General features: G+C 37.9%; 1 protein-coding gene across 3 annotated transcripts in view; it reads left to right on the plus strand.

Annotated features, from left to right (window-relative positions):
- The first annotated feature begins 1343 nt into the window (after positions 1–1343).
- GRID2 (glutamate ionotropic receptor delta type subunit 2) overlaps positions 1344–21435 on the plus strand; it is a 1526424-nt gene continuing 1506332 nt past the window's right edge. For all 3 annotated transcript variants that reach the window (XM_070452150.1, XM_070452151.1, XM_070452149.1), the window contains exon 1: positions 1344–1854. In XM_070452150.1, the coding sequence (XP_070308251.1) occupies positions 1767–1854 (88 nt within the window). In that variant the 5' untranslated portion in view covers positions 1344–1766. The remainder of the gene's footprint in view (positions 1855–21435) is intronic.

Below are 21435 nucleotides of genomic sequence, written 5' to 3' on the forward strand. Positions count from 1 at the left end.
TGAAATATTAGGCCTGTTTATACCTGGCCTCAACTACTCACTTGGTTTTGTTAACAAATCTCCAGTCTGAAATGAGGCCAGACTGGATATAAGTTAACCATCAGAAGAAAGGAAGTCACAATCCTCAGGATTTTAAGGAGAATGCTTGCAGAAAATCCTTTCATTCTGGTACTGGGAGGCTGTCGTTCAGTACTTTCTCAGCTCTTTTCATGGAGAAGCAACCAACTTCCTCATTCTGCATTAATATACAAGGTCTGTGGGTAACGTTCTTATCAAATGTTTCACTGAAGCATGCATTTCTGTTTCACGTAATTATTAAATTTTTACAATGTCAAGATCTTCCTTATCCTTTTTCTATCCCAACTGCCTAAAAAATACACTGGAGACAAAAAAAAAAATCAATGTATGAAAGGTAATTAGCACGCCCTCTCCTTTTATATATATTTATATATATAACTTTATAATTGAAATCTCATTAAAAGCTTTCTAGGTCTCCTTTTCCTTAGTGACCAGGTGTCCCTAATTTGTTTTTAACCGATGTAACTAATTCCAGGCAAAGACTAGAAAAAGTCTGATACCTGTTGGAGAATTGCAATAACAAGGTTAAATAAGTGGGGTGGCTTTTTTAGGTTGGCTTTAACCTCCTTAAGGGGGAAAAAAAAAAGAAAGGCTTCAACGTCTTTTCTCTTAGAGTCCTGCCTTTTTCTCAGTCCCGGTTGAAGATTCCAAGGGAAATGAGAGCACTATTTTGTTTCTCCCTTGTATTGCAGATAGGGGGAGGAGGTGGTTATTAGAGAGAAGCTCTTCCTCTCTCGGTTTTCCCCTCTCTCCGCCTGACAGCACCGCTCTCTCGCGGGCTCGCTCGTTCTCCTAGGTGATCCATTTCTAGGCAACGTGGGTCTAGTGCTGAAGCTGCCAGGCTCGCTCCTTGCTCGCTTCCTGCATCCCGCCAGGCGAACCGCTCCAAAAGCATCCTGCAGCCCGCGGCGGCTTCCCTCCTCCGGCCCGGCCCCGCTGCTCGCACCCGGCGCAACTCCCCCGCCACCGCGCCCCAGCGAACCGGCTCCGCGGGCCCGCCTCGCCGAACTCCGCTCCCGCCTCGCGCAGAAAGGGAATTTTTCTCTGCATTACTATCTGCATTACCTTGAAGTTCACTTTTACTACCCCTCTTGGAGAGGGCTTTTTCCCCTCCCTACTGGAATCTGGCTGTTCCGCTCGGAATCTCCTCATCTTGCCACTTAGATTTTATTTTGGCAGCGAAGACAAGCGATTCTCCGCGGGCCGTTGGGGCGGGGGGGAGGGGGGCTTTTTCGGTGGGGGGAGGGGGAGGGGAACATCCGGCGTGAGGCGGGGGGCGGGGGGGTGGTCTGTTGGAAGTTGCGGCGGAGCTGGGACCGGAGACCCGCGGCCCCGACGCAGCGATGGGGATGGTCTGAGCTCCAGCCTCTCCCCCCTGCCCGAGAACAACGAGGCTGGCTACATTTTTAAAAAGCCAAACTGCAAACAACTCTGGCGATGCCAAAATTCCCCTCCAAGTGACACGGCTTCGCGAAGGAGGTTTCCTCAGGCTGGGCTCTTTCTGTCACTCGCTCTGCCTTCCTCAGCGACGATTAAAAGCTTTGGTCTGGTTATAGGAATTTAGGGGGGGGGAAGGAGAAAAAAAGAAAAAGCTTGTGCTAAACTATCGTGACCTCAAACTCTCTGGACTTTTATATATTTAACACTGAAAGAAAATCCATCCTAAAAGAGAATCAGCCTAGGAGGAGATGGAAGTTTTCCCCTTGCTCTTGGTTTTGTCCGTCTGGTGGTCTCGAACCTGGGACTCGGCGAATGCGGATTCGATCATTCACATCGGTAAGAAAGGGCTGGCGCTGCCCGTGGGTACTTTGACCGTTTGGTTTCCAGACGTTTTCCCTTTGCTTCCCCCTCTCCGCCCTCTGTGTGGCTCGTTGGCGGTGGCTTCGGTTCATTGCCCCTTCCCGCTCCCCTTCCCTCACACTTGTGCAGTTTTCTGGAAGGATGTGGATGCTGAACCTGGACTTGGGCTGTTGTTTCGCGGTGAATCCTGGAGCGTGGGCTGGATGCGTGGGGTCTCAATTTACCTCGGCGTGCGTGTGTGCCGGGAGCGCTGGGGGCTTCTGAATGTGTGAGGAAAGGAAGTTTCATCGACTCTGCCTTCCATATTCTTTCCCGGATGTATATTTGCTCCATTAAAAAAAAAAATATATATATATATATATATTTTATGTATCTTTGAGGGGAACAGAGTCATCTGCGAAGCGAAAAGAGCTGGGGTGGGAGATGGGCGGTGGGGTGGGCGAGAGCTCCCTTCGGATCGAACAGGTGGTTTTGCAACGTGAGCGGGCCGCGTTCGCCGCAGCGCGTGCGGCGGTGACGGGGTGCTGGCGGCGCCCCCAGCCTCCTGCTCTTCTCGCTGTCCTCTCGGCTTTGCGGTACTCGCGCCGAGTCGCCGCCACCGTGACGGGAGGGGCCGGCGGCCGTGTCGCCGAGGACCGGGGGCCGCGCACCTCGCTGCCCGGGCCTCGCGCTCCCCGGGCCTGGCGCGGCGACGAGACTGGCCTCCGGCGCCGGGGAAAAAGCGAGAGCAGAGGCGCGCGGGCTGCCCTCGTGGGCTGCCTCGCAGACACCTGCCTCTCCTCGCCGTCAACTCGCGAGTTGCAGCGCCAGGCCGAGAGCAAAGGCGCTTGGGGCTCGGGGTGGCCTGACTCCGGGAAGGACGCCGACCGGCTTGGAGATGCTTGTGGCCCCACCTATTGGCAACCAGACGGGCCGGGACTGGCCGCGGCGGGCGCTGGCGCGGGGGCGGGCGGGGGCTGCGCGTCATTATCATGCACCGCGCTCGCGGCTTCAGGCTCCAACTCTTCTCACTTGCTAATCCGTGAGAGCTGAACGGAGACCGGCTCTTGCAGCCTTCTCTACGTTAATGCGATGATTTCCTTTTCGGAAATTCGCGTCCGCGGGCCAGCGAGGTTCATTTACTGCGCTGAGGAGAGGCCCCTCTTGGGGAATTTTTCTGGGCACAAGACTTTTATCTGTCCACACGGTTTGATGGTCTGCAAATTGAGGCGACAGATGGGTCGCAGCATCTCCCCATTCCGTCCCCCTGCCGCTCCCCCGAGCAACACACAGACACGCGCGCGCGCGCACACACACACACACACACACACACACACTTAGGTCCTGAAAGGGGAACCTGGTGCAGGTGGAGGTTGTGTCTGCCCTAGCCAGGGATTTCTGTTTGGTGTGTGAACCTACGGAGGCCAGCCTCAGCTCCAGGGGGCTCCCTCTCTTGGTCTCAGAGGCTGTCTTTGTAAACATGTCTGCCATTCTCTATCGTTTATATCAATAGAACCATATAGGTCCCTGTGCGAGGAGTAGTAAGGTCAGGGTTCAGAAAACCTTGTGCGTAGTCATTTAGTAAATTAGTCACTAGATAGCTGCCTACTAGATCACTTTTTGCCTGGGGGCAACAGTGCCTGTGGGTTCAGAACTTTTCAGGGAGAAATTATGGCCTCATTGAGTGGTTCAGTAATGGTCTGATAACAGTTCAGAAATGACGTATTCTCCTGTTAAAGAAATGATGTACATTTAATTTATATCCAGTTGTAAATGATTGAAGCAGGAATACAGATTTATATTATCACAGTACCTTTACATTCACATTGTGTTTAGGAGTTTCTGCCTTATGCTCCTCATTGCTCAGAAGAGAGGATGTGGATAAATGCTTACTTTATTGCTTATTCAGTGGTCTACATGATAAGTACTTTACTTGCAAACACCTGCAGCTGTTACTGTCCTCTACCAGATGAATACTATCTTGCAATGCAATCTGGGCATTTGTTTCAAAATAGAACGCAACTATTGTATTTTTAACTTTGAGTTCTATCAGTCAGTATGACATGGCTTACTTATTTATAACCTGACCCGCCACCCCAAGTTACAGTAGAGATTTCTTTAGAAAGCTGATTGTATGCATTTAATGTATATATTGAAACTACTGAAAGAGTTACTTCTCAGATAATTTGACTTGAATTCATTTAGTACATTACACAAGAGAAGTACCTTCTTTATAGACTACCTAATATTGCCATGAAACTAGCAAATTGATGGTTGTTTCAGATGCTTCATATCTTTTATAACATACTGAAAAATATTACCTCCTAAATTAAAAAAAATGATCAAGTGTAATTAATGTGCACACCAGAGGTTAAAACCCCCTTTCTCTTCTACCCCCATCCTAGCTAAACTATAATAAATTAAAAACTGAGTAACTATGTCGAAATTTTTTAAGTACCAGTTAATAGTATTTGGATCAGATTACGTGGTTGAGTAGGAAAAGATAATTATCTCTAGGGGGATAGTCTTCATTTAAGTATTTAATTGTGAGAAATATGCTTATGGCCAACATACTCTAGGACTAAAGGGATAAATGTGATGAAACTGGAGGGGAAGTGAATATTTCAACTGTGTGGATATAAAGAGATATGCAGAAATGAAAGGTTTTCACAGCCTCATGTGATGTGTTCAGGTAGAAAGTAGCTGCAATATGTAGTTCAGGTGAGCTAGAAAGATAAAAAGACACTGCTTTAATAGGTTCTTTAAATATTGAATCTTTTTGGCATTGAACCAAAGTGTGTGTATGAAAACTGCCGCCTCTTCCTCTTTGTTTTTATTTCATGCAGGTATTTTTAAATAAAATCAATAATATATTTTAAATTCATATATTTTTTGAGCACATTAGTTCACTGCAATGATGAGATATATTATAATGGTTAAACTCTAATAACAAATGAAAATGTATTTATTAGTCAAAATGAACTAATTACTTTAAATTTCTGTAAAATCATATTTTAAAGGAAATTGATAATTATAATACTCTAGTTTAATACACATGTACATGCAATACATGCACAGTGTTTAGAAATAAATCACCTCAGTTGTGATCTTCTTTGCCCCTCCCCCCAAAAGGAAAGGTCTTTTGACATATAAAAACTGTGCAATTTTGAATTATGCTTCTACTTTGAGCTTGTGCATTGATTGAGTAATTTCATCAGACTCACATTACTTGATTGCTTAGAAGTTTCCTAATGATCTGCATTCTGTAGGAAGAACCAAAAAGTCGTGAGTGGAATGGCAATGATATTGTGTTTTATGAGGCTATTCAAAAGTCGCTCTGATTTATGTAGCTAGAAAGCTCCAAAGTCTTTGAGATTAGCCACGCTGACTGCTATTTTCTTCATACATCAGTCGTCCCACACTCTTTACTCCCTAAACACAACAGGAGTTTAGAGCACTGCTTTAATTAAGCAGGGATTAGGTGGCATTTCCAGTCAACCGCAGGGTTTGTGTCTTGCTTCATATCTAGTACAGAGGATCTCATGTTTTAACAGTTTAATGTATGCTCTTTTCTTTATCTGCTTCCTGTGCCCTTAGAACTGATTGAGATGAGCCATCCTCAGTTATATATCTCTACAAGGGAACACTCAGACAGTGTACTTAGTCATATATTACAAAAACCACTAGCATGTTTTTATTATTATCGGTCATGGTAAAATACCTTATGCCAACAGGGAATATAAATAAAGCACTTATGCATGTTTTTCTCATAAGCAAATGATACTTTGTCCTCTGAGATCATAATCATCAACTATGACATGTTTGAGAATCCGAAGACAATTCACAGAATATTTTCATCATGAGAAAGTTTAAAGTACAAAACTGATGGGTGAATAAAATGTGTCACCACATTATAAGCATTATAAATATAATTGATGGCAACTTTAAAGCATTAATTTTCATTACTGCTGCACTGAGGACAATTTTAGCAAATAGAGAATGTAGTGGCATTTCCAGAAGTTGTACTGTGTATTCTGTCAAGTTGTTTTTTTTCAATTCTTCACATGATTTGCATTGCTTAGTGATAGCCTTCAGGAGTCATCAAGAACTCTACTGTACAAGATATTTCAGTGATTTAAGTTATCCTTTTATTATTTACAATAGTTGTTTGCTCCCTAAGTTACAGATAACTTACACTGTAAACTTCTAGAGAGTGTTAAGAAGTAGCTTCTGGATATAAAATTGGAGTATACTTTGTAATGTATACTTTTTTGTATCAATAATACAGTTATTTGAAGTGCAATTCAGATATGCATTAAGTTAGACAGTGTTATTAATCAACAATATCAACTGTGACATGATTAATAAGCCATTACACTGAGGACCTTTGCTTTCTACTCCAAGTGAAATGTACATCCAATAAGTAGCTCCTATAAATTTTAATTCAAATATGAATAAAAATCAAGATCATTAACTTTCAACTTATCTAGCAATAGAAACCAGTTGAGGTTATTAAGAGTAATAAAAGGTGCATTATGTTTAATTCTAATCACTAAGGCTGAGTTCACCATACTGCAATTTTATCTCAAAAGTATGTAATTTTAAAACCACATTTTAATGCAGAAGGTTGTTTTCCTTTACTTGCATGCAATACTTTAGTATTAAAAAGTAAAGTATTTGGCACTGCTATTAGATTTTCATGATATTTCAGACAATAGCATATTGGTGAGTAGCTATACTTAGCTTGACTACAAATATAATGTTGATTACAAGTTACATTTGTGGCCCTATAAAGATAATTTTGCCATTAGGTGTCACTGCATTCTGAGCAGTTCCTTTGTAGTCCTTCTTGAAAATCACATGAATTATTTTTCTTTTTTAATTTTTGGGAAAAGATGCCATTTAATTAGGATTGTGATACTTTAAGATACAGGTGGTCTTTATTTTCAGATGAGAGAAAGAAATGCTATCCCTGACTCTTGTAAGAATTTAATTCTAGGACATATCAACATTCTATATTCTCTAGATTAGATTGCTGGATTTAGTGGTGTAAATTTTTCACAAAGTTGAAATACAGCAGAAATGTCCTCTTACACTAATACTATCTGTGGAAAAACTAAAATTCCAAATGGTATGTAAGTACACTTAATAGTGCTGGTGTATATGGACATTAGTAACTGCTTACCTATGGAACATTTTGGGTCCCAAACTGATTGATGTTTGTAACATGAAACACATACAGAGCTGTGAAAAAGGAAATGGGCACAAATATAAATATATTTACAAATGTCAACCATTGGATTTTGTGAATGGTCAAGTATGTTTTCAGATAATTTTGGCATGGGAAATACTAAGTTTCATGTATTATATCAATTTCTTCCACACACATACCACCACCACCACAACTACCACTACTACAAGCACCATCAGCTTTGTGTGCTAATATAAAACCAATATCTATTATCAAGTAGAAATTTTCCTGTTTATTTAACTTGTTTAAGGGGCAAAACCTTCCTTCTGGCATATCCTATTATAAGACAAATGGAGAATGAAACTAAGGTCAACTTTGACCTGATATATTAGTTTTAATATTGGCACAATCACATAATTAGAGAATGGAATACTGGGTTAAATGAATGAACAGTTTATCATATTATGTTAGACCTTGCCCTGTGCCAATATTTAATAAACTAGTTGGAATAATGTATTATTAAAATTCATAGTAAAAAGTGATCAGATGGATATCTGAAGGATAAGGGGAAAAAAACTAGAGTAATTCTGAGGTTGGTTATTAAGAAGGCATCTGTGGAGTTAGGTCATTTCAATTGGTGAATTTTAGCGTTTGGATGTGGACAGAAATTTTAGAAAATGTGAAAAAGAGAAGGAGGATATAAGACAGTAAAAAATGTTCTGGATTAGAATTTTGAGGGTTTAGGTTTAAGTACCAGTTTTACCAGTAACTTATTAAACTATATTGGGAAGCTATTTATTTTCTTTAGTCATTATTTTTATTAACCCTAAAACAAGCTTTATATTAATGTTCATTTAAGCTCTATAATTACATGACCTAAAATGAAGACAAATTCCTATACTTCAGAAGAGATACGGTCTATGGTCAAGTGTGATTCAAACAGCCATTTTTAATAGTTAGGTTTAGAGTTTAGAGTTTTAGAATTAAAAATAAAATACAAGGGGAAATATGTGGAACACAAAAGCTTAAACCTTCAAATTAAGGACCCCTTGTATGAAGATGTCTTCCTTGGTGGCTCAGATGGTAAAGCGTCTGCCAACAATGCAGGAGACCCTGCATTCTCCTGAACAATGCAGGTTCAATCCCTGGGTCCAGTTTCAATCTCCAGGGAAGGTCCCCTGGAGAAGGAAATGGCAATCCACTCCAGCACTCTTGCCTGGGAAATCCTGTGGACAGAGGAGCCTGGTGGGCTGCAGTCCATGGGGTCGCAAAGAGTTGGACACGACTGAGTGACTTCATTTTCACTTTTAATATGAAGATATTTTTGGTATGAACAGAAATTATTGTATATTTGTTAATCAGATATTCTAGGTAACTTCAGTATCAGAAGAGAGAGCTGGATTTGTTTTCTCATTTTACATTTTGTGTTTGTTTTCTCTAGGGTTAGTATGAAGATGTTACATACAGTGCCAGTGTATCCCACAATACTAGTGTACTTACAGGATGACTGGAGGAGCAAGTAGTCATGTTCTAACCAGCAGGGACTACAGGAGCCCTTAGAATTGACCAAGTCGAAGTGCATCAGGAATATTAGAATGCATTTGGCGCCACTCAAACATGTAGTGTATGAAAGAAATAGCCCGTGTTTCTTCAGTGTTCTTCATCGTTTTGGATTCTTGCCCCAGGTATTCTTGCTTTTACCCTATTGTTGTTCACGAAATGGTTGTCAGTGTAAAGCTGAGGCTGGGTTGACTCATTGAAAGCCTTTCTGAGTGAATAGAAGGAAGCCAGAGGCAAGCACAAGGAGCTCACAAAAAGCCTCTCTGTGTGTTAAATATTTTTAAATCACTCTTAATCAAGATCCTTATTAATAGATATTTTTATTCATGAAAAAATATTATTAATTTTATTAAAATAATTGTTAAATTTTTCTTCATCCCCAGATAATTCAAAGTAATTTTAAAAATAATTTTATTGCTCTGAATACTTGATTTTTCCCAAGTAATCTTGAAAAGGTGATTGCTTCATTATCAAAATCATTATAATTCTTTAAGTTAGTTCCCTGAACCCACAGGGTAAAGTATATATTATTATCAATATGACATATGTATGCTCTTCGGGAGAATAGTATATCATCCAACAGACATTTATTCTGGACCTGTTTTCTGTGAACTACTGTTTTTAGGTCCTGGATTTAAAATGTCAAAATGTAAACTAGTATGCCCTTATATTTAAGTAATTGCATTCTCATGGGGGTAGCAAGCAGATAAATAAGGAAATACATGCTATAATGTCAGGTAGTGATAAATGCTTTTAAGAAAAATGAAGGAATGGCACTGTGTTTTGAGTAGGGTGGCCTGGTAAGACCTCCTGAAGAGATGATTATTGGAGCAGAGACTTGATTCCAAAAAAGGAAATTAGCCGTGTGGGTATCTGATGAAAAAGGATTTCAGCCAGAGGGCATAGCAAAGGCAATGGCCCTGAGATAAGACACTAAGGAATCTGCTTAATTCATTTAAGGAACATCTTAAAAGTCAGTGTGAAACAAATGTGTAGAGAGCAAAGCAGAAAGTAGAAGGAAATAAGGTCTAAGATGCAAATTGGGAAGATCCTGTCATAGCTTATAAGTCATGGTATGGTATTTAGATCTGAGTATATAGGATGCCCTCTGGAGAGTTGAGATCAAACACATGATATGTAATACTTTGTGTTTTAGAAAGATAAGTATATCTGTTTGGTTGAACTGATTGAAGTAGTCACAGGAAAATTATTATTTACTACTGTTTGACAGTACTAAATTGGACTTTTCTAATAGTTGGTTGCTGAGTTAGTTGAGCAGTTTAAGATTGTGGATGTATTTTGAAGTTTACAGAAGAAATAGGATTTTCCATTGAAACTTATGCTGGGAGAAATCCAGAGACAATAATGAGGTTTCCGAAGTATTTTACCTAAGCAAGCAGGTGACTAAAATTGCAAACATGGGGCAATGAGTCAGTTTTAGGTAAAAGTCAAAATTTACATTTATTCTATTTGATATTTCTATTAGACATCTAATTTTATAATTTAAGCTGGTAATTGATTACAGTAGTCTGGAATTTCAGGGGGAGTTAGGAATTCAAGCTGCACATTTAGAATTCATCATTACAGAGATGATCTTTAAAGCAATGGGAGATAGCACACTTAAGGAATAATTATGCAAAAAGAAGAGGTCCAAGATTATATACCAAAGGCTGTTCCAAAATGTAGAGGTCAGGTAAGAATCTAGGAGAAGAGAAGATGTGTGACCTGTGAGTTAAGAAGAAAACTAGGAGTATGGTGTGTTCTGTAGCCAAGTAAGGAAAGTATTCAAGGAGAAAACCAGAAACTGTCAAATTTTATGGATGAAAACTGAGACTTGACTACTGGGTTTAGAAATGTTGAGGACAAAAGTGACTTTGACAAAATTGCTTTCAGTGCCCTGGAGTGACAACATACAGATTGGCAAGGAATCGAAGACTTAATGGGACCTGAGAAATTCTATGAGCTTTGCTTTAAGGGAGAAAAGGGTATGGTGGTGGTGGGAATATGAGCTAAAGGGAAGATTTTGTTTTTAATGATCAGAGTTGGGATAGTTAGTAATTTTTTTAAAGTTTAAATCATAAGAAAATTTTCAGTAAGAGAATTCAAAATAAAAAGTTCATTTTAATTCAGTTCTATTGTATTCTTAAAGTTAGATAGCACATGTTTAAATGGCTTTTGTTTTTGATTGTTTATGTTTTTTGTTTAGTTTTGTAATCTCTGGTCAAGTAATACTGGGCCAATGCCAGTGGTATTAGACAAAGAAACTTACATTAATATGTCTTCTCTGAAACAGAATCAGTTAGTTTTGCACTTTTGCTTCATGTAGTTTCCCATGTTAGCACTCAAATTTAGACAGAAAAATTTTTACTTGAAATTATGAATGTATTATATTTTATGGAGTATTGATATACCATTACAAGTAGAATCAACATTTAGTATTTTAGTATTTGCTAATTTTAGGAACACACCATATTCCTATATAAATGGCATTAACATAACATTAAGATAGCATAAAAGCTTCTCATTACAATAGACACATTTGAATTGAATAAAAGTTTCCTTTAAGTAAATTTTACTACGTGTTCAACTTACTTAAATCAGTTTGGAACCATTATTGAGTATAGTTTTTCATAAAGCAGTACATATTGTCACATAGAAATTAAATAGATAACATAAATTCTTGTGATATTAATTTTCAGTAACATATTTAAATATTTCCTTTTATGGAACTTTCACTTCTATTTGTGCTATACCATAGCTGACAGATCTTTAGTCATAGGTGAAAATGAGGAAAGAAAATGTTCCACATTTTCTAACCTCAGGATTCAGCCTTCTGAAAATGAATCTCAGTTCTTTTACTGGTCTCCCACTAATACACATAAGTTATGTATTGATTTTTCAGCTAAAGTAAGAATATTTATATTAAAGTAAGAATGCCAGTAACAGATAAATTTTATTTTTCTGTGTTCTTTGTCATTTACAGTGGTATCTCCTCTATAGAAACGTTTGTCTTATGAAAACAATGTAAGGCGACTATCACATGTTTGTTTCTGCTTGGTTACATTATAGAATACATGAACAGTGAGGGGATAGGAGTCCTGTGGTTTGGGCACAGCAGTGACTGGGAAAGAAGACAAGCTGTGGTATGGCTGGAGCTGAGGATTATAATTAATGAAGTATATAACATCAAAAGATATTTTAAAATTGCTAGTTCTTGCCTTCCTGGGTGGTGAAATATAATCATTTGAAAGAAATATTTAACAAATTTAAATTCAAATTTAAGTTGGAATGAGCCCCTAAAATTGGTGACCTGCTTAGTATACTTAACCTTGACATCATTAAAATGACAGGCCCCATCAGGAGCACATTTTAGATGGGCTTATTATCTTACAAACCGTAGGCTGGGTAATACCTTTGGAACTAAATTGGGACAAGAGAGTTCTATTGTTCTGTGGCATGTAGTTCATGGTGAATTGAAATCTGAAAGACTGATTCTTCCTTCTATAATTTCTGCAATCTGACTACCAATACAATTGTATTAGTGGTGTAGTGGCAATTAGTATCTTGCTCTTCAGCCCAGATTTCTTCTTCGCTACTTCTTTGAAGGTGGTAACAGAAAATTAGTCAGTTTGCTTAGAAATACCACAACTCTCAGCATAGCCCAAGGGAGGCATGCCCTTTAAAAAACCATTATAAATTTCTACTTTAAAAAATTGTGAAAGAAAAAAAATTAACAGGTCATTAGTGTGGAAGATGACTCATGCCTAGACTTGAGAGGGATTACTCTTTGGTTTCCTGGTGGTGCAGTCGTGTTGGGTTTTGTACATTTTTTTTAATAATTCATATTTTCAAGCAGAGAAATCATGATCTAAATCCTCATATTCTATTTGCAGAAAAAAACATATTTTAAAGGTTACATGAAAGCCATGTGAATTTTTTGATTCAGTGCTTACTGAACACCTACTGTGTACACAGTCCAGTATGTATTCATGTAAGTTTAGACCTGGGCTTCCCTGGTGGCTCAGATGGTAAAAAATCTGCCTGCAATGTGGGAGACCCGGGTTCAATCCCTGGGTCGGGAAGATCCCCTGGAGAGGGAAATGGCAGCCCATTCCAGTATTCTTGCCTGGAGAATCCTATGGACAAAGGAACCTGGAGGGCTACAGACTGTAGGGTTGCAAGGAGTCGGATACGACTATGCCATTAATGCACACTCATAAGACATGCTTCCCATCCTTTAAGAATTTTGAAGTACATGTGCTTTCTGAGATAATACTATATTTTGGAGACTGAATGTAGAGCAATTTAGGACTCATTGGATGACTGTGGTCTATTATGGCACTGGAATATGTGATAATTCACTAAATGCCACTATTATGTTGCCCTTAAGTTGTCATAAAGCAAACATATATTTCAGAAAAAATATATGGGCGGGATAAGGAGATTCCTACCTGTAGAAAGTCTTCATTTATGATAGAAATCTCTTTGCTCAGCTTCATAATGGTTAATTATTAACCTTGTTTTTACCTCATAGACTACAAAGTCAATGCAGTCATGCCATAGTCAGAGCTAAGGGAAAGTCTCTGTTATTTTTACGTCTTTTCCTATTTTCCCTTCTATGGATATCAGTAGTTATGCTTTTAGGTCAAGTAAAAGAGGAGATGGCTTTTAGATCTGGTTATCTTGTAATTGGCCTTCCCTTGTGGCTCAGCTGGTAAAGAATATGCCTGTAATGCGGACAACCTGGATTCGATCCCGGGGTTGGGAAAATCCCCTGGAGAAGGGAAAGGCTCCCCACTCCAGTATTCTGGCCTAGAGGATTCCATGGACTGTATAGTCCATGGGGTTGCAAAGAGTCAGACCCAACTGAGCAACTTTCACTGTCTATCTTGTAATTAATAAAATGAATGAAATTCTTTATAAGTTTAATGCCACATATCATATTATTAAGCTTGGTTTCTTGGGTATGGAGAAATTAAATTACATTTATTGTTTTCTTTTAGAGTTATTAGTATACTATTATCTTGTATTACTAATTGGTATTTTCTTCTAAATGTTTAATAACCTCCTCAGTGAAAATGACAATTTTACACTATAGCAAATAAAAGAAGACAATTTCCTAATAGAAAAAGTAAAACTAGTTAACTTTACAAACCAAATTAAGTTTTGTTGGGAAAACATATTTATGCCAGCTTTTGATTCTGTGGATATCACTGAGAATAGGACAAACATTGAAAATTGAAAATAACAGTTTGAAAACTAACTCTCCAATATTTCTATTTTTCTCCACAAGAGTTCTTATTGTGGTTGATAAATGGTTAATAAATAGCAAACCTAGCTGCTCTGATTCTTTCTTTTATTTTTCCTGTCCATCCTTCAGTGGCAATGCTAATGAGCAGTAAAATGGCCAAAAGCAAGGAAGGAGCAAAGGGTTTTAGATAATCCATAAACTGGAAAATCAGCCCCTCAATGCTCATATGCACAGGCTTGCTGAGAAGAAAGCATTTTATTTTCTCAAAATATTGCCCAGATTTTGAGGCTAGAACTTGCTCTTGGCTGCCGAGATTATAAGAGGAATGAAGCTTCCAGGCCACCAAGGAAGAATACTCTGAATGACAGTCTTGGAGCAGGATGAAAAATATTATTATTGGGAAAAGAATGTCCTTTAGGGGTAATGCTGCTGATAGCCAGGACTGCAGGGATTAGCTCAGTTCAAAGTGCCATGTCTACAGTGGTTTTTTTTACAGAGAAAATATGGATTTCAGCTATACTTCTTAAATACTTTAGATAACTTTGCAAAAACTATGTTGGATTGACTGTATATCAATATAAATTGAATACTGAATATCTGTATTGTATATTCCTGGTTGGTTTCTAGCTGATGCTACATTATCCACCATTTAAGGAAACGTTTGAATATATTGTACTTAAAAAAAACAACTGTGAAGCACACGTATATATAGTGTTCATTAATATATATAAATGGGACTCAACTATTTTCAGTTTGAGTGGGGGAAAAAAAGGTGGTCTTTGTAAGTTATCCTACCTTATACATTGACCCTCATGGAAAGCAAAATCTGTTTACCCTTGTCATGAGAAAGCAGTATCTAACAGGAACATGCTGTGGCCAAAACTGTGGAGTTGTAGTCTGGCAAGAGAGGGAAATGGTAAGCAATTCTATTTGGAAGAAACATTGTTACAGTGAAGGATAGGGCAAGAGAGGAGTCTGGAAGTTAGGAAGATCCCTATGAGGTCTACAGTAATTCTGTAAAAAACAAGAACAACAATAACAAAAACTTAGGCTAAGAGATGCCTAGCTTTGTGTTATAAGCTGTTTATAGTGGAAGTGTGTTAGATGGAGACCAGAGAAGACTTTGGAAGTACTCTGGGTGATTCTTGGTGAAGGGTTGTGCCCAGGCACTGCAGATGGGAATGGAGAGGAGAATTTGCATAGAGGGGAGAATAATTTATCAACTCAGCCATTCTTTAGAAGTGGGTGTGAAAGAGGAAAGTCTAACATCGTTCTCAAGTACTATCTTGAGTGACTTAGTGGAGGCTCGTGTTGTTCACTAGGACAGGAGACCTAGAAAGAGGAAAGAAACTTGAGTTTGGACTGAACTCAGAATTATTTTGGCATGAGTATGAAGTGTTCTATCCCAGACAGCAGCTTCCCAACACCCTCCTGCCTCCTGCCTCAGATGGAGGAAACAAGAGCCATTCTCCATAGTGATCAATTCTGTTTTGATCTAAAAATGGTACCAGTGTTTTTCTGGTCATTCTTTTTTAAGTTTTCCCTCAGATCCAGTGCACATAGTGTCATTTCCTATTTAATATGTGAATCGTTTGAAATAATTTTCAACTGTTTACATTCAGAAAATAATATTTCTGCATAAGGGCCTTATGATTCTTAGTTTCTGTGTATACTTATTTGACAGTTCAGAATTATTTCTTCTAAATGATATTACTGGTTTTTAGAAAGTGTATATCTTCATTCTTATTTCATAATATGACCATACATATTTTTAATCAAGGTATGGGACCAATATTAAGAGACTAGTGCTGTTAATTTATTTGATACCCATTTCCAATCAAAACAACTTTAAAATGCAGTGATCTTTGATAATATCTTAGGTTATTAAAGTAAAATAAAAATATAATTTACTTGTGCATGATTGCTTTTGTAGTTTATATTGCAAGTAGACTCTCCTTATATAAATTCCTAGAATTACATGGAAGGGTTAAAATATTTCCATAGAATTGTGGCTCCTTTAATTACATGTTATCTACAAACAATTAGCTGAAGGGGGGAACATTGTTCTCCTAGGATGGTGAAGAAAAGCCTGAAATGGGACTAGAGGGATCTTGTTGAGACTTCAGGCCTCATTTTATAAGTGTCTCAGAAGACTCTATTTTATGGTTAAGGATCTGTGTTCTCAGATAAGGAATGTTTGCAAACATGTATCTGCAGTCAGGAAAGTGAGAAAGCGGAAGCAGTGTGTCTGCATGTGTGTAAAACACTGGTTGAACTGAAGAGTGAAATGGAGTAGATCCATATAAGCCAGTCTTCTTTCTGTCTCTCTGTCTTTGCTTAGAGTCTAGCTTTTCAGGCTGTTTATATAATATGTACTGCCAATGCTTAATCCAATAGAAATAGTTTAGGTGTGCTATTCTTTGAATGCAATTTTGCCATCTTGCTCTTTTTTGTTTTTAGTAAGTTGGTCAAGTGTGTGAGAACTAAGGATGGAAAATGGAGTGCTCCAGTGGGGAGGAAGCCTGCTGGCCTTTCTCAGTCTTGCTGCCAGGCTCTCTTGTTGGTTTTAGAGTAAACCAAGGGATGAGAAATTTAAAATCGATGAAGGATAACCTGAGTCAGTTCAGTTATTAAAAATTGTGATAATTGGTAATTTTTGTTTCTTAAAGGGTTATTTTTGTATAATACCAAAAATAAAAGCACTCGATTTGATATCAGAGGTATATATTCAAGTCTTGTTTTGTTCACTTTGCCACTTCATAGCTTGAAGTCTTTGGGTAAGTAATGGGACTTTCAACGTCTCTAATGTTCCTGCTTCTGCTTCCTCTCCGCTTCATTGGTTATAAGGATAAGCTATTGTAACCTTTAACATATGAACTTATGGACTATGCAAGTTGTATTCATACTTAAGGAGCTGTAACTTGCAATTTAACTATACTGCTAGTCAGTGTCCTGGTTGTGCGTTAGAAAGTGGATCCTATGCCTGACATTAGATAGGATTCCCTGTTTATTCTCTGTTCCTAAAATAGTAATTCAGGTTTATATCTATGCTTTTTTACAACATATTAATCAAAGTTGAAAGTCTTATTAAGACTTAAAGTAACTGAATTTAGGGTTAAATACGCCTTTAAAGGTGACATTTCACTCTCAAATTACATGAAATAGGTCGCTAACATGTTGTTATAACTGATGCTCATGTTTAGTTATGTTTTGCCCGGACACACCCTTTCATCTGGAATAGGGTCATCTTGTAATTTATTATCCAAACTGGGAGTCTTTTGAAAGTGAAAGTGACACTATTAAGATTTCCCCTGGGGTGAAAGGGACAGACTAGAGCTGACCAGAGGCAAACAGGGGCAAGGCTGCACTCATTTCACAACCCTACCTGCAGGCATGAGATTGGCTTCTATTTTGGTCCAGCCACTATAGGCAGTAGTTCTGTCTTAGCAACAGATTGTTTCTCATCTAAAGGAGGTTTTGTTTTTGTTTTATTTTTAATTACTTAGACCACTTTTCTCCACAGGCAGCCGAAAAGAGGAAAAATAGCTAAGTATAGGTTCCCTTTGTTCAGAGAAACATATTTAACTGAATTTAAAATATCAGACGTTAGTATCTGTCATCACCCCCTTAATCCTTCTGCATCTGCTCTCCCTACCTGCTGTTTGACTGCTGCTCTTAACAGAATTCACTGCATATTGGCAATTGGATCAGTTCACACCTAACCTCAGATGCTTTGTCTCTGGAACTATATAAACAAAGGGCACATTCTCACATGGAGTGAATTGTTCTCAGAAACGTAAAGTTTACAACAGAGATTTAGATTTGCTTCATTTTTGCATCCTAAAAGAAGAAAGCATCACCTAAACAAGTTTTTGACAAGTTTTATTTTTTACGGAAATATATAATACCAAATAAGAGGTATTCTTATTATTAATACCAAATAAGAGGTATTCTCCTTTCCAAATAAGAGGAGAATCACCTTAAGAATGAAAGTTTCAAAGGTGCACATTTAATGTTTTTTTCTTAGACGGGATAAGCATAAAATATTGGCTTGTGATTTTAAATTAATTACACTATAACTAGTGTTTAATAGATTGAACCTATTGAGTCAGACTTCACTGTCAGAAGTATACCTGTTAGTTTGGTGTAAAATTAATTAGATTCTCTTAACCATCCTTTCCTTTTTCTCTGTTCTGAAGTCTAGTTTTACCTCAATAAGTGATCGTGTGATCCTCTGCACTGGCCTCTTACCTTCACACTCTCGATCTTCCCTTGATAGCCTAGTTCATACAAACCTTATCTTCTTTTCTTCACTTCTGGACCCTGGTTATTACTTTCTGTGATTTTCACGTGTGGAACTGGCTTTGAGAGCATTTTCCTCACTCTGCGTCCAAAGAAGACTGCAGCCTTCCTCCTTTCTTTATCAGTGCCAATTTTTAGGCTTGGGCTGACCCTGTTCCTTAGGTTATCTTCAGTGCAGAAATTTTATAATCATAGATTCTCATAGTTGGGAGGAAGGTTAGAAATTGTATATAGTCCAGAGTCCTTTTGCTGATGAGAAAATTGAGAGGTTAAGTGAGTTGAATGCTGCATAGATAGGCATTTTTAAATAGTCTATTAAGCATAATTTTTACTAAAAATGTAATTGTAGTCACATCATCAAAGAAGTATTAATGTAGGCTATTGGCCAGGAGATAGAAATAGCCCAATTATGTAGAACTGGATAATTGTTTTCATTAACATAAGGTCCATTTTACTTGTGTTCTACTGTACTGCTTTAGAGTACTGTAATTAATTCCTCTGAAGCTTGCTAATATAACGTGAGAGGTAGCTAACCCAGTTGTGGGAAACTATTCCCACAGCCACTAGGGCAGGAAGTATATGTACCATCTTCTAGGAATTCTCCCAGATTTTAGAACCCAGCAGGCTAGCCCAGATCCAAACCCTATTCCTGAGCCTATGCACTCCACTCTTGCTTCCTCACAGTCTCCTTCCTGTCCTCTCCTCTACCAGACTCAAGTTGGAACTCGTTTCCTTCAAAATTTACAAGTTAATTCTGTGTCTAATAAACTGTATCGCTGTGCATGTATTTATGCTTGGTTTTTAATCACTCTCGGACAGTTTATTTCAACGTTTTCAACCTTACTGTTTTCATGTGTAAAATGTTAATGTAGCCACCTATAATGAAGAGACAAATGAAAAGTAAATTATATAAGATAAATTGGAAAAAATAAAATAAGACTAGCACAGGATGAGTTTTCAGTAAAACGTTGTTTTCCTTTTTTTCTGCTTTCCCTCAAAATTTCATAAATAGTTGTGATTAATTGTACTTTTTATTTCTGTTATGTGCACATTTGCCAAATATCTTGAGGCTAGAGTTAATTGATTTTTTCAATTATGTCAAGTAAAGAGGAAAACTATCTGTGAAAATATGGGTTATTTTCTCATTTACAAACTCAGACTTGCTATTTGCTTAATATGACAAAAACACCTTAAACAAACTTAGGACTTTTAAATCCTTTTTCTTTTTTTGCTTCAGAACTTTCATAAAATAGAGATGTTTTTCTAGTTGTTTATAAGCTTATAATCTTTTTGGTGCCTGTATACATTTTTAAAAACAACCCTTCCTTAAGTCTTCTTTTAAATCCAACTAACTTTATACTTCTTATATCATTAAAGTCATAATATTGTCACCTCATATTACTTTCTGATTCTCAGTTCTATACGTTAATAATCAATTACTTAATTACCTTCTAATTTTATTTTAACATCATCATACACTCCTTTCTTAATTCCTAATATTTACTGTACTGAAATGTTTATTTTGCATGTCCTATGCTTATGGAAAATAATTCTGTGGAGAAAATTTGTGTGCTGATGAGAAAATAAAGGGAAGGAGAAGTCATGGTGATTTGGTTAGTATTTAATTATCCTGGCCGTTTTACATATCGGTACTGATTTACTAATTGTTGTTTTTTCAGTTAAAGTAGACTTGTCTTCTAAAATTGACCTGTTAATGTGGGTTTAATCAATCGAGCCAGCTCCACAGGTTTATAACTGATTAAAGGTCAGTAAATTATTTGGGCATTTGAGACCAAATCAGCACAATTAGTATAAAACCCTGAATGTTTTAAAGTCCATAAATTAATTTTAATTTAAAAGTTCTTTAGTGAAAAAAGACTTCATTGTATTGTATATTTAGAATTGCGATTATTCAAAATAAATGGATACATATGTATTTAGAGCTTATCCCCTTTGCCCTACAGCAGGAGCTAGCACATTGTAAGGCACTGGAGTGGGTAGCCATTTCTCTTCTCTAGGGCATCTTCCGGACCCAGGATGGAACCTGGACCTCCTACATTGCAGGCAGATTCTTTACCATCTGAGTTACCATAGAGGCCCTAAAACAACTGTACTTCAGTAAAATGTTAAAAGAGTACAGCTGGTGTGTTTCTATAGTATTTGGAGGGATCATTGAACTAGTTTGCCCACCTTTGGCGCCACTTTCATAAATTTAAGATTTTAATAATTTATCGTCCCCCTGGTCCTGCTTCATCTCTGTAAAAATACCTAGAGGATACTTGTTGCTTCTCAAACATTTTGGAAGCCTCTGGTTTAATCTGAAACTAGCTACTCTATTAGGGGCAGGGAGAGACTGAAAAAAAAAAAAGCTGTCCACTACAGATTGCTAGATGGTAGGTTAATAAGCAAGGGAGATTAGTTACAGGTTTATATTGGGTGGCTGCACCCATCCCCTAGAATCTTTGCAAGTTTGCAAGTATACCTAGGAGATACTGTGGGTTAGATTTTACAACCACTGCAACAAATCAAGTATCGCAATAAAGTAAGTCCGTGAATGTGGATTCTGGTTCATATAAAAGCTATGTTTACATGACACTGTACTAGTCTATTAAGAGTGTAGTAACATTTTGTCTTAAAAAGGGAACAGTGTATGTACCTTAATCCAGAAGCATTTTCTTGCTAAAAAATGCTGACCATCATGTTAACCTTCAGTGAGTCATAGTCTTTTTGCAACAGTAACATCAAACATTACAGATCATGGATCAAATATTATCATTGTTGTCAGAATTGCCAAATTGTGTCACAGAGACAATGACGTGAGCAAATGCTGCTGCAAAAAGGAACTGTAGACTTGGTTGATGCAGAGTTGCCACATACATTCAGTTTGTAAAAACAAAAACAAAACCCCATAATGCCTTCAAAGCTTGCTAAAGTGAAGTCCAATAAAAGGAGATACACCTGTATGCCTTTGCTGGCTTCAGTTTCTCAGACCAGAGGCCTTAACTGAGTTCAGTTACGTGCCCAGTACACAGAACCTCAACACCAGATGTCTGTTTCAAGGCTCTATCCTTGGAGCAACCTCTGGGACGGGGCAGGCAAGTGGAACATACATTCCAAGGACAGGAGAAGTGGGTAGGGAACTTCCCATTGTCCTGCTTGGGGGTCACCTGGCAGTCATGTCATTTTGATTTTCTGCCCCAAGAATAGTAATAGAGTATAACAACAGGACATAGTGAAAGTGACTAAATCCATTCTCTATATTGAGAATAATATA

Source organism: Odocoileus virginianus, chromosome 21 (genome assembly GCF_023699985.2).
Source record: "Odocoileus virginianus isolate 20LAN1187 ecotype Illinois chromosome 21, Ovbor_1.2, whole genome shotgun sequence".
Classification (NCBI taxonomy): domain Eukaryota; kingdom Metazoa; phylum Chordata; class Mammalia; order Artiodactyla; family Cervidae; genus Odocoileus; species Odocoileus virginianus.